Raw genomic sequence first — 13631 nt, forward strand, 5'->3', positions numbered from 1 at the left:
ATGCTTCCTGCCTCTCCCTGCATAAACCGTCCCGGTGCGAGGGACGTTCTCCCTGTTGCCATTGAGTTGTTAGCTTCACTCTCTCCTAAGGTAGGTAACCGCCCAAACACACCTTCGCTTTCTGATTCAGCCCAGACAGTGGCGTTGATGGCTTCCTTCTCCATGTCCATCCTCCCGGCGCCCAGGCATAAGAGCAATCCATGCCCGCGTTCTCATGCCAGGATTTGATTGCGAAGGTGACGATGGGTTCATTTTCCTCTGAAGGAAATCTCTTCGGGAATCTCCCAGGATTCGATGGCGATACGGGCAGCCTTTCTCGTTTCGTCGACTCGGCATCATACCAGGCTAGCGCCCCAGCAACATAGACCCTCGATGCCATCCATGGCAGGGAGATCGAGCATGTGCGGTCATCGTAGCGGCTGAGAGACCGTGGCGTGTGAGTATGTCGGCAGAATTTGCCCGAGTACACCTCGAGGTGGCACTGGATTGAGAGAGGATCTCGTCAGTATCACGATGCCCGGAGCGATGCACTGACGCGGTCAGGCTTCGACAGTCAAGATCTTCTCTTCATGACTGTATGATCTAGCCGCAGAGGCAAACCAGTCCCAAGATACTCCTAGTTACAAGATGTCCGCTGGTATAATCCCAGTTCCCGCAGATAACTTCCTTCTACAGCAAGCCAACAAGGCCAATCGCGCACACCTCACTCCGGCAAAATCTCATCCGCGTGCATGCCTCGCTTCCCTGATTTCCCTCGCGTGCCTTACGAGTTCTCCTGCCAATTGCCACTCCTCGCACACACGAGTATTGCTATTTCGGGCTAGCAACGTCCTCAGACTGTCTCGCAGGTTCTCTGTTCAATAGATATTGCACGAACTGCGTGCCTGGCAGAGGCAACGATCAGCCCTCAAACTCAACAACCCCCTTGGCATTTGCCTCACTCCTGGTGGTGGGTTCAATGTCCACGAGCTGGCCTTCCTTGCCGTTGCCGCTGGCACCAGCCGAGGCATCCGCCCCGTCCAAGAGGTCTCGGTCTTCGCTCCGCACACTCCGTCTCTCCATGTCCGCGCTTCCTCCGGCTGCGCCCTTTCTGATGCCGATCTCGACGCCGATGTCCGCGTCGTCCTCCTCGTCCTCTTCTTCCTTCTGACCGGGCACGGCGTTCTTCTCCAATTCCTTCTGCGCATCCTCCACTCTCCTGCGAACCTCGGCGGCAACGCGCATGCCATCCGTGACAATATTGTCTAGGACGCCACGCAAACCACGCGTGGCTCCCTGAGCGGCAGGGTTCAAGGCGGCGACAGGTGCACGGCCAAAGTTGAGACTGGAGAAGGTCGTCAGAGTAGACGTTGGTGTCGAGACCGTGGGTAGACCCTCAATGAGATGGAAGGATGTCGGGAAGGATGACTCAAAGAACTGCTCCAGAAGCTCGTCGGCGAGAACGACCATGCGGAATGTGGGCAGTGTAATGTGGAGAGGGTTGGCGGGATCCAAAGCAGCATTTGCCGCCTCCGACTGCGCTTTCGACACCCGCCGCTCAGATTGAGCCGGGGCTGTCGGTTCGTCCTCCGAAGGTGGCGTCGGATCGTCGAAAGGTTTATTGGCCTTTGACGGGCTGCCTGTAGGCGACTCCAAACCGAGGAGGTCTTCCTCGTCCTCGTCCTCATCGTCGCCGATGGCGAAAGCACCGTCGTTGTCGGCAGCCTTGCTTGTCTCTTCCTTGTTGCGGTTCTGGTTATGCGGATGGTCGGGGTCGGCATACTCGAAGCACCTTCTTATGAATGCACTGACGCTGCCCAAAAACCTCTCGTTGGTTGAGATCCCAGGCATACCTGGCTCAGGGCCGTTGTTGTTTGCCATGCCGTTGGGTGTGTTCAGGGTGAGGGTGGATGCGCTCGGGCTGAGGGTTCCCTCAAGACCTCGTCTTGACAAAAACAACAAAGCCTCCGACATTCGAAGGATACCCTCGCGATCGACCTTGCCGTCACCATCGTCATCGTAGAGCTCGAAGAAGTAAGTGATGGTGCCCATAATGTCTCGCTTGCCCTTTATACTAGCGAAGCCGGCGACGACATTGCTCAAAGTCAGTGCCCCAGTGCCGGTGACATCCCATTTCTTGAACAGAAGCTGCATAAACTCGTGGTCCGCAGGCTCCGGGCCAGCGCCCCAGGGAGACAGAAGTCCATTCTGTTGTCGGCGGCTGGTGTAGGCGTTCCTGTCTCTCTCGGCAAACGTTTCTCGACGAGGCGTAGTCGGGGCATCTGAAATGGCCCACTTGGCCATGTTGGCGAGGAACTCTCTGAAAGCATCGTAATCCATCAAGCTCGTACTGGGCCCCAGGGCAACACGACCCTTTTCAACTCCGTGGTCCGGGCTGTCTTCGAAAGCATCCCGCGCCCTGGGTCGCGCATTCTTCGCGCGGCGCATCTTCTCTTGCTGTATGATGCTATCTCGCTGTTGTCTTTCGTATAGAATGGTATAGAAGCGGTCGTATAACGCTCCCAACTCCTCAGGAGCAAGCAGTTTGCTGTCAGGGCCCAAATTCCGGATGGCCGTTCTCTTCGCGAAGCTTTCGATGTTGCTCAGAACGGCGTCCTTGTTCTTGAGACGCAAGTCCGTGATACTGCTGTGAGTGATTCCAGAAAACTCCTTGAAAGCTACTACCATCAACTCCTGGAACTTGGTGACGGCACGCAGCTTGGGGTTCTCTGACTTTGGGTGCGCAGACTCGTCGAGGCGCGCGAAGTACGTCTTGAGGATGGAGATGAATGCGCCGTCGTCCGCGGCATCCAGAAGCTCCTCGCCGTTGATCCTCAAGATTGCCAGACCTATCTGGAACAGTACTTTCGGTCCTTCGACGAAGAAGACATCCAGCACTCGGAAGGCGAAGACCAGCGGCATGGAGTTGACGTAAAGTGACAGGAACCACGGTAATGACACCACTGAGAGCTGAACGTCGCTCTTGACCAAGTGTTCCCACAGGATCGGCATCGTCTTCTCTACAAGTGATTCAAACACCTTCTGGTCCAACAGAGTGCCGTACATGGTGGTCGAGTAGTATCCCGGCACCAGTCTGTCGCAAAGAGACGACAGCAGGAAGAAGGCTTGCGCCTCTGACATGTAAATGAGCAAGGCCGCGACAACGATGTTCATGGCCTGGCAGTACCCAACATCAGGGTTGATCCAGCTGTAGGCTGTGAGCACGCGTCTCAGGCGACCGATGCCCTCCTCGCTCTGAAAACCGGGGTACTCTGGCAAACTTCGGTTCAGATCCTTTTCGATCTCGTCAATAGCGAGAGACTCCTGTCCAGCGTACTTGGCCAGCGTGTCGGCATAGAGCGTGGGGTTCTCGAGCCTGAGGTAGATGGACCCGCACGTCAACTCCCAAGTCTCGCCTCTCAGTCGATTTGGCAGACCAACACGGATGAGCTTATGAAAGGTGGGTTGTCGAATCAAGGTCATGTTGCGGCCGTTGTCGCGCAGGTACTCGGCCCAAAGGCGCATCTTGGCTCTATCACGGAGCTTCTTCGGGTCTCCTGGGTAGCGGAAAAGCATACCCAGGCCGGCGTCGGGTGGGCTCGCGTTCTTCTTGTCGTCTGATCGGAGTAGGTATTCGGAGTAACACTCGCTGGTGACTTTTTTGTATTTGGTGACGTTGCCGACGCCGGCCCTCAGTCCCTTCTTCAAGCCATCGCAAAAGCGCTCACAGCCCTGACGGGTGCCGGCCAGGTGTATCGTGATCCTCTGCTCCCTGTTATCCTTCTTCTCCTTATCGGCCGAGTCCTTATCGTGGTCTTTATCTTTGTCCTTTGACTGATTGATTCCATTCCAGGTCGTAATGGCCAAGGCAAACTGGGAAGGGCAGAGTGTCAGTTCAGAGTCTTTGCGGGGGAGAGCACGGACAGTCGGCTGTCATTGTCTGAAGCCGGGGTCGAGGGTCACCCACCTGGAAGGTTTGACTGTTCAACCGCTCAACGCGTCTGATGGCGCAGAGTGGGAAGGTGAATCCATTTCCGCTTGGCCCTCCGCCGTGTGTCTGGCCGGTGAAGGCGGAGCTTGTCGAGGTGCTCGCGGACTGGACGAAGCTGGATGGTGTTGTGGAGAAGCACATGTAGGCCTCGGAGAGATGGAGCTTGCCGGCATAGTGGTAGCCTCGATCGTGGTCCTTCTCGCCATAGGTGGCATTGGCGGGTGGGATGGTAAGCTCGGCATTGATCTCGTAGAGCGGCGTCTGGGTACTGGGAAGGCGGAACTGGTTTTGGAAGAGCGAGGCCTTGGACGGGTTCTTGTCGGAGTTGGTCAGGTTCAGCCCCTGGGTCGGGTCGATGAACTGCTGTGCCTTCTGCACAAGGCTGGATAGGTTCAACATCCTGGGGCTTCTGGACTCAGCTGGTCATGTCGGGGGTGATGTTCGAAGGCACGGGCGAGGAAGGCTCGGTTCAGGCCGGACGGAGAAGCAAGTCGGAAGTCAGGCGTTGCTGACCTGAGGGGCAGGCCCAGGAATGAGGCAAGACGCTGGTCGCCAATGTAGCAGACGAGCTCTGGCGTCACAGCGTGATGATACCGGATCGCTGAAGCATCAGTCAGCTCCAAAGCGAGGTCGAGATTCGATTCGGCGGTCGAGTGATAGGTCAGTGTAGGTAGGTAGTTGGTGGATTGAATGGGTTGAGAGGAAGAGCTGCGATGAAGGTGAGCCGGGACTGGAGCTGAATGCAGAGAAGTGGATAGTTGGAGGTTTCCCGCCAAGACCACGTCCAGCGGAGGGTCTGGTACGTACCTCATTCCACCTCTCGTCCCTGACAATGCCTCCCAACTCACCACCATTTCTCACGGTTGGCAGTGTCTGAACGCCCTGAATGCCCTATTGATCAGTCACTGTTGCAGGCTAAAGCACGGCGGACATGCGGCGGCGGCACGCAGTCCGGCAATCCCCTGCAGAGGGGCAACCCCTCTACACCTTATTCGTAACCCGCCTATCCGACCATTCTTGAGGCACCTTTTCTCTCTCCATCTCGCCTCTCCTGGCCTTGAACTCTTGCAGGTGATGGACATAATGGATGAACCTAACGGACCCCTTATTCAGCAACGCTTCTTTTGCCTCCAACATTCCATCCGCGGTGCTGCCCAAAATATGATATCATTTCCTCCCAGATCGTCCTCGAAGCCTTGTCAGGATACTTAACGAAAGACGGCGATTCCTCCCTCCCTCGACCCCTATCGTCAACCTGTCAACCCAACCCCGCCAAACACGGGGCAGCCTATCAGTCCAGGTGACGTGAGGGCTGCCATCACCAGAGAGACACCCATGCCGAGTGCCATGCCCGTCTTGGCTAGCTCCCACAGCTGAGACACATCCCCCCGTGCTGTCATGTCAAGCAAGCAAGGGCTCAAAGCTCACGGGGACGCTGGACTCTGCGCCGGGTCGTACAGATTGACAATCGCCTACGGCGCTGGGTCAACCGGAAACTACAGCCGCGGTCGAGGTACATTACACTGCATGCATGGTTTGAACTGAAATTTCTCGTTGATTCGTTCTCTCTTATCCTCTTGTTCAAGACTCTTCCGAGCCTCATAGCTTGCTACCTTGGTGAGGCAGATGTGTAAACGCCGTTGCAACGCCGAAATAGAACCCCAGCAGTGCTTATCCAGGGCTTGACCAGCAGAAATCCCCCTTTCCTCTTTCGCGCCTCTCTCCCTTCCCGAACCCCTAAAAGCTTCCCATCAGAAACCTGCTACGGCTTGTGGGCTACGAGCGCATCTTCCTTCGATTCGCGCTTCACGAATGGCATCCTGTATAGTTTTACATGTGGAGTATCATGAACAAACTGAAATGGAACGTTGGGACGAAAGCTCCCATGGCAAATAACTCCCAGCGCATGAATTCATAGATGAAGATTTGTCGGAATATCGTCAAAAGTCTTTAAAGTACTGGTCGTACTTCTCGACCATGTCGTCGGTATATGGTTCCCGCTTGCCGTCGTCCTCGGGATAAATATCGAAACATTGCGCATCGCCTGGGTACCGAATCGGCGGGATGATGGGCCCGCGGACTCTCCGGTGGTACATGTCGTCCCAGTTGACGCCGCGGAAGAAGGGATGCTCTTTGACTTTCGCGGCGCCTCCGCTGATATTCCCCAGCCGCCGGGAGCGATCCACCGTGCAGAAAGCTCTGATGAGGTCTTGAGCTTCGGGAGACACCGGGGGGTCGTGCGGGAACATGACGGGCTTCTCAACGATCCTGAGTGGTCTGTCAGTGACTGCAGCAAACGACTCCTGGCAAACAGAGCAGTCTCTGTGGGATTACTCACTGTTTGTAGATTTCGATGGGGTTTTGGTGCCAGAAGGGCGGGTATCCCGTCAGGAACTCGTATATCAAGATGCCCAGCGCCCACCAGTCCACAGCCGTCGTGTGGCCCTTGTTATGGATCACTTCCGGGGCGAGGTACTCGGGGGTGCCGCAGAGAGTGTACGTCTCGGTGGGCTGTCCAGCGCTGTTGCTTAACCTCTTTGCGAAGCCAAAGTCCACCAGCTTGATGTGTCCGTCTTGGTCCAGCAGGAGGTTCTCGGGCTTCAGATCGCGGTAGGCGACTCTTCCCTGCTGCTCGTGCAGGTACTCCAGCACGAGAACAATCTCTGCCGCGTAGAAACGGGCCGTCTCTTCCTCGAAGCGCCTGAACTTGCGCAAGTAGCTGAACAACTCGCCGCCGGGTACATAGTCCAGCAGCATATAAAGGTGGTCGCGATCGGAGAAGGAGGTGACGAGGTTCGTGATGAAGGGGAAGCCGGACACGTCGCCGAGAATTAAGCGCTCGTGACGGACATGGTCGATCTGCTTCAGCTTGATGACCTCTGTTTTGCGCAGAATCTTCAGAGCGAATACCGTGTCGCGCTCCTCTTCGGTGGCATTGGCCGGCCTTACGAGACAAACTCGGGCAAAGGTACCTTCCATGGCGCATGGTCGTTAGCAAACGGTGTCCCGAGACATGTCGAGAATGACACCGAGGCTGCGCAAACATACCTGTGCCGAGCGTCCTCACGACGCGAAAGTCTTGGGGGGTCAACTTGCGAGTGGCAAGAGGCCCAACGCCAGAGTCTGGATGTTGCGATTGTTGTTGTGGTTGACTGTGTCCATTACTGGTTCGACGCATCATCTTGGACAGTCCTCCTCCAACCTGATTAGGGAGGGGATTCGCATGCGCAACCGTCGCCGCCATGTTATGTATCTTTTGATTGATGGCCGATATCCCAGTCATAGAGGGTTAGGTAGGGGTGGTCGGGTCGGAGCGAGAGTATTTGTTTGCTTTTTTCTTTCGGGTTCACAGCGCGCCGTCCATTACGGGCCGGAGAGTCGGCCGTCGGAGTAGAGCGAAGCGGTTGCTGAGGGAAGGTAGGTAGGTAAGTTGGTATGGTGAAGCGGCGCAAGTACAGCTCGGACAGAGAGTATGGACGCAGATATGGGACGTAGGTGTACGTAGGCGTATGTCTGTAAAGGGGGTGGGTGTGTTCGTTGGGTATCGTCAGTGGTCAATGGGAGAGGCGTCTGGTTGGGTGGAAAGGGGATCGGTTCGGATCGAGTATCGTCTGGGGATTCGAGCAATGGAATGGTTCGGGAGGTGGAACGGGGTGGCTGGAGGCGAGTAGTTCTTTGTGTGTGAGGTGCCTGGTGTAATATGGCGTACAGAGCAATAATATCTTGGTGCTTGGATCAAGAGAGCGAGAACGGCGCCCCCCTTGGACTTCCTCAGGACCTCAGGACTTCAGGTTGGATCTTTTTCAGGGAGTCGACGGGGAAACCTTCAGATGAAAGGGCCGTGGCAATGACGAAAGCCAGCAGACCAGACAGCTACATACGGTAGGAGCATTTATGGGGCTGACCAGGAGCAACCAGGAGGGGAGGGGCAAGAAGCGTGGGAAGGTGTGGACAACACGGGGGTCCCTGAACAAGTTGGAATACCTACCTACCTTACTACCTCACTACGGATATGTAAGATACATACCGTAGTAGTAAAGAAGAGCCCAAGGAGGTGGTCACCGTTCACCGTTCCCGCCCTGTCGGGCACCTCGTACACTCACACTTCACCTGCATCGCATCGAATGCAACTGCCATATTATTCGCCAGCAAACGGTGTCTGTCGGTCCTGCCTTCTCTGCTTTCTGCCAAACGCTTTAACCGACAGCACTTACCGAATTAGGAAATCTAGCCTGTCCTCCGGGTCTAAATCCGGGCCGATTCCATGTACCAATCAGGAGTGACAGTGACATCCAACACCAGCCACGAGCCACGGAGGCTGCCCGTCTCACCCCACATCCAATGCCCCCTTTTCTATCATGGATCCGTACAGATCTCTCTGCCTTACCTTACCTACCTAGCTCAGATACGGTAATGAAGAAATCATTCTGCAACGTTCGTCAACAGCACCGACCAACTCCTCTGCTTTGTCCATCGCACTGCAATCCATTCTCGAGTCTCAGAGTCTCAGCCTACCGCGGTTACCCCGCCAGTCTCTGACGAGCTGAGAGAGAGAAATAGAAAACTCCGCCACTACCTTAGAAACCCTTGCTAACCACATGGAGACGTGATGGAGTGGCCTAGACTGAGATGCCCTTACTGCCCTCTCAATCTCAACTGTCTCCTGGCGTTTATTTCACCTCCCGTCGTTTCCACCCGACGGCAGTTTCTTCCCACTTTTGAAGAAATCTCCGTCGTCCTGATGCGCGCAAGGACTCGCCAATTTCCAGCAGACCCAACACCAACAGGAGTCTCCGTTTCCTTCAGCTGTCAGAATCCCTCAAGTCTGAGTCGGAAGTCTCACTGCTAGTCGTCTCCTGACTCTGTCATCTCCATCCTGTCCGCCTCGCCGTCTTACCGCCGCTCCGCCTCTGAGTAGCGCACCACTAACCGGACGAGTCGTCTTTCTTCACTCTCACTCTGCTGCGGCGGTGTGATGTCTTCCTTTTTTTCTTTCTCCTCTCCTACCTGACAAATACCGAAAGTGGCTCATATAGGGTCCCGGATGCTCGGGTCCCCGATCTGCCCCAAAAGACGGTAAAGGTTAAAAAGAAAGGAATTCGACTCGGCTGACCTGACTTGAGAGTCGGGTGGAAACACGCTACAGCTGACGAGGCGTTGCAGTTGAATCAACCGTTGCGATCCAACATTCTTTGACGGCGGCAGAGACATTTTTCACTTTCGCACAGGGCCACCCAATATCCAGTCAGTCAGTCAGCCAGCCAGCCAGCCAGTCAGCAAGATCTGGGGACACAGCACGCTGCAGAGTCAGAAAAGAAGCATGATACGCCTTGCATGCAACCGACCCTTATCGGCGCCTATGACGCAACATTCGACATCCCTCCCCGATCACCCCCAACTCATCCCACCTTCTCGTCACAATTCCCAATCCTTCCGTCCCACCTCATCCCGTCCCGCTGACTTCCTAATTAACCTACCAGCGAACATGCTTTTCCCCATTCGCAAGCAGAGCCGCCTGCGCTGCGTGGCATCTGGCAAATGCTCGAGCCAAACCGAAATCCGATCTTTTCCATCATCACATTTCGTCGCTTTCTCGTCATGGCCGAGTTTGAAATCTATACCTTGCTTTACCTAGCTCCTGTTCTCCGGGCCGACTCTCATTACAAGCACGCGGCGTCCTCTCGCCTCTACCAAGAAACAAGGGGACCTTTGTCAGCTCAGCTCGGCTTCTGCTTTGCACGAGTCGTGCCCCATGCCTGATTGCGGCGAGGGGGGTATGTCACTTCAGCCCCCAACGAACCGTTTGTCATCCCGCATGCAACGTACACGACATACGGAAGTATATCTTCCCAGTTTTTCAACATATCCGGCCGGCACTTTGACGGTCGGACTGCTCCCCGGCTTGCCCAGCCTCGGGTTGCAATTTTTTTCCAGACCATTGGATCGCGCTCCGGCACGGATCATCGACAATATTGAGAGCGGCGTCGTCCCCATACTTCATACCCGAGAATCGCGGGTTTATGACTAGGACGGCCTTGTCCTTGTCTCCTCAGCCATACGAACCTTGGACGTTTCGAAAGCTTTTCATCAAATTCCTTCCCGGACAATCATCGGATGCACACACTCCTTACTCAGGCTGAAGCTTGGCTGGACAACTGATGGCTTGAGTTGTAAAGTTGCAACATGGGCCCTGCTCAACACGCGCCCAACCCTGATCTTGGTCATCAGAGATCTAGATCCTTCGCGGTCATGACGTCTTGACTCAGAACCCGTCCTCACGCTCTAAAATAATGGACTCGAGCACGGAGGCAAGCACGGAGATACTCGTGGCATTCTGTGAGAGTTTACGAGACGCCAAGCCAGCAATCGGTCTGTATGTGCGTACCACGAGACGCAGCAAAGACTTTTTTCGCTTCCCGCCGAGACGCGCGGTTACCAAACTTCTTCAATCCGGGTACCCTTCTGGCACGTCGCCCCGTTGCCGGCCGGATTCGATGGGACCTTCGGGAGTCGGGTCCGCAGTATTTGGCATCGAGACTCGTCGACTCGACCTGCCCTCAAAGCCCGACTAACACACGCTGCAAGGATCACCCTACCCAGCAACCCGGGACAGCCATACCTGACATGTCTAGCGAGATGACAAAAACGAGCTACGACGGAGTCTCTGTCAGAAACGAATTTTGACTCGTCACCCGTGTCATCCGGATATGCCATGGCCCTTGGTTTACCCGACTTAGACGTCCAAACCCCTGACGACCCAGCCTACATTGGTTGACCTTTTGCCAGCACTTGCGAGATATTCTGAGACTCTTTTTCAGAATCTCAAATTATAGTTCCCGAGACGTAAGCATAGATATCCACCGGGTTGGGCTCCGATTTCTCATGAGCTCGAGTATGTCGATGCCAACGGTCGTCAACCATTTCCAACGCCCTTCTGACCCTCTCGAGCCTTGGAACAGAAGCTCGTAGACCACTCGCAGAGCTGCTACTCGTTGCAATAGCGGATGGTGACGTATACATACGGACTAGACCCCGGATCCCCCCCCTCCAGATCCGTGTAGAAGCGTATCTCTGCTCGCTGTGGCCCCCCCGCGCGATCCCTTCCTCGTGCGTGGACGCGTCCTGCCTTCTAAAACGCATTCCTCCACGGGCTACGTTTCCTTCCCAAGAACAATTTAAGAAGGCCAAGTCTTTTAACGCAGTAGTGGAAGAAACACAAGACCGCTCTTACTCCCTCGTATCGTCCAAGTAGCTGATCGGAATTCATCTCTATGAGAGAGCGAGTGTGTGTGTGTGTGTGTGTGTGTGTGTGTGTGCAGCAGTCTTCCCAATACACACCAACCGCAACAATTCCACATCGCAGATGTCTACCCCGTACCTATTGGGAACTCCTTCATCATGATGGAGGCCAGACAACCAACGACGACTCCCCGTAGAAATTTCCCATCTCCAAGCTACAGGTATCCAGTCAACGATGCTGCCGGCGCTGGCGTGTCGAGTATACTTCAGTCCTCACAACTTTACAAGCCGGGGAAGGAGGGAGGAGCGAAGGTGTCTGCTCTACTCGCCGCGGATGACATTACTCCTCTCTATCAAGGCTCTTAACAAGCCATTCCAGTAAAGGTCGCGCATGGCACGGTGAAGATACTCTCCCCTACGTAGTATAGAAACTCGTTGGCTTGGTCATGCTCTCTGTATTGTATCAATGCGTCGCTCTTAACAAATGCTCCCATCGCCACATCCTTTCGTGACCATGTCTCTCCACACGTGTATGTATATAAACACATCAAACCCGAAAAAAAAACCCAGGGGAAAAATCATCGACAGGGTATATCAAGTTCCGTCCTTCATCATCCCCCCACGCCTTCACTGGCTAAGCCACCAAGCCCCAGCTCCGATGGCGAGCAGCGTGGCGAGGATCAGCGCTCCCTGCTTCGTAGACCACAGGAACATGCTCCAACCCGCGAGGACCTCCTTCCGCCGCGCCGCCGCCCTCCGCTCCCACGCCTCCGGGTCGATCGCCACCGGCAGCCGGAGCCGCGGGTCCGCGACGTGTCCGGACGTCTCCGCCGCGGCGGTGGGTGAAAGCTCCTCCTCCGTCAGCAGCGGGACCGCGGCTCTGATGTAGACGGCCCTGTGATCGGAGCTGCGGACGACGGGCATCGCGTCGTACGACTTCACGTCGACCTTGCTGCCGGTGTCCGCTTTAGCCCACGAGGGCACCTCGAGGAAGAGGATGCGGTCCGTCCAGCCGGGGTACCGGTGCGGGGCGAAGACCCACGGCACGTCCTCGACGCCGTCGACCTTGAGACGGCTGTCGTCCGGCGGCAGGACGGTGTACTTGTACGTCGGCGGGAACTTGACCTCGGCCTCGCTCATGCCGTGCAGGGTGCGGCCGGCCTGGCGCTCCCTCGTCAGCTGGTCCAACTGGAAGAAGCGCGAGTAGTGGTGCTCGCTGTCGGGGTCGAGGCTGGGGAACGTGGCCATGGGCGGCGGGCTGGTCGTGGAGATGCGGTAGTTGAGGTCGCCGCCGACGAAGAGGTGCGAGGTCGGCTTGAAGACGGAGATCTCCTGCAGCCGATCGTTCAGGGCCTGGTTCTGGGCCGTGTGGTGCTCGTCGTGGAGCAGGTGCAGCCCCTCGTCGCCCGCACCGTCTCCCCGGCCCTCTCCCTCCGCGGCCGGGCCGAGGGCGTGCTTACTCGGGCTGAGGATGTCGTCGGGGTTCTCGAACGTCAGCCCGCGCATGATGGCGGCCCAGTTGGCGTTCCTCCGCGGCAGATTCCACTCCATGGCCGCGAGATGCGTGGCGACGAAGGTGAGCTCCGTCTCCTTCTTGCCGGTGCCGTCGGCGGCCTTGCCCTCGTACAAGACGCGCAGGGCAACGGCGCCCTTGTTTCCCATCTCCGCGGCGCCGAAGCCGACTTCCGCCTCCTGCACGCGAAGCACCGCCTCAGGGGTGCGGGCGAAGAGCATGATGGCCGTCATACCAACATTTCGAGCTCTCACGAGTGTATACGGCCGCACGGGAGCCGGCGCGGTGGGCTGCACCGTGATCGTGTCGTCTTCGTTGTCGGAACCATTGTCGGTGCCCTTGGTGTATCTCGTCGCCGCCAGGTTCAGGGCCTCTTCGTAACGGGCGAGGTAGGGGCTGAGGAAGTAACCGCCGATGAAGGAGTACGACATCGGTGCAACCTCCTGAAGGGAGCTGTTAAAGAGATCATGTCAGCTCTTGCTCGCGCAGCGGCACCATGGCGGAACGATGCCTCCCAGCAACATTCGTCGGACGATAATGGTGAAGGTGGTCGGTCACGAGGGGCATCCGACTCACAAGACGACGAGCTCGGGGAGGCCCGTAGCATTTTGCTGGAAGGCCGCATGCAGATGCGACGAGAAGACGGCGACATTGATGAAGTTCTTGGCGCAATTGAACGTCAACATGAACAAGTCGAGCGTTGAGGGCGCCATCTTGACGGCGGCGGCGGTCGTCGTGATGGAGTTGACGTCGTCGTCGACAAGGGTCGCCATTTGGTGTCGGAGGTGATAAACGCCGATCACGGTGACGGTGGGTGGTCCCGGCGGCCGGCGCTTTCGTCTCTGTCGTTGGAGGGGGTGGGACGAGACCTGTTGGCGCTGAGAGATCCTTGGCCCGGGAACTGCCTGG

General features: G+C 56.5%; 3 protein-coding genes across 3 annotated transcripts; all 3 read right to left on the minus strand.

Moving 5' to 3' along the window:
* Nucleotides 1–900: 900 nt before the first annotated feature.
* Nucleotides 901–4635, minus strand: CkaCkLH20_03173 (TBC domain-containing protein; the record flags this gene model as incomplete). The annotated part of the gene is made up of 3 exons (XM_038885892.1): nt 901–3852; nt 3947–4379; nt 4484–4635. 3 exons carry the CDS (start codon nt 4633–4635, stop codon nt 901–903), a joined length of 3537 nt encoding a protein of 1178 aa, XP_038749091.1.
* A 1275-nt stretch (nt 4636–5910) lies between these two features.
* CkaCkLH20_03174 (serine threonine-protein kinase prkx) lies at nt 5911–7214 on the minus strand (the record flags this gene model as incomplete). The annotated part of the gene is made up of 3 exons (XM_038885893.1): nt 5911–6238; nt 6309–6942; nt 7019–7214. 3 exons carry the CDS (start codon nt 7212–7214, stop codon nt 5911–5913), a joined length of 1158 nt encoding a protein of 385 aa, XP_038749092.1.
* A 4622-nt stretch (nt 7215–11836) lies between these two features.
* On the minus strand, nt 11837–13495 carry CkaCkLH20_03175 (uncharacterized protein; the record flags this gene model as incomplete). The annotated part of the gene is made up of 2 exons (XM_038885894.1): nt 11837–13175; nt 13299–13495. The coding sequence occupies 2 exons, from the start codon at nt 13493–13495 to the stop codon at nt 11837–11839; spliced, it is 1536 nt and encodes a 511-aa protein (XP_038749093.1).
* Nucleotides 13496–13631: the final 136 nt, after the last annotated feature.

The sequence above is a fragment of the Colletotrichum karsti genome (assembly GCF_011947395.1).
Source record: "Colletotrichum karsti strain CkLH20 chromosome Unknown Scaffold7, whole genome shotgun sequence".
NCBI classification, from domain to species: Eukaryota; Fungi; Ascomycota; class Sordariomycetes; order Glomerellales; family Glomerellaceae; genus Colletotrichum; species Colletotrichum karsti.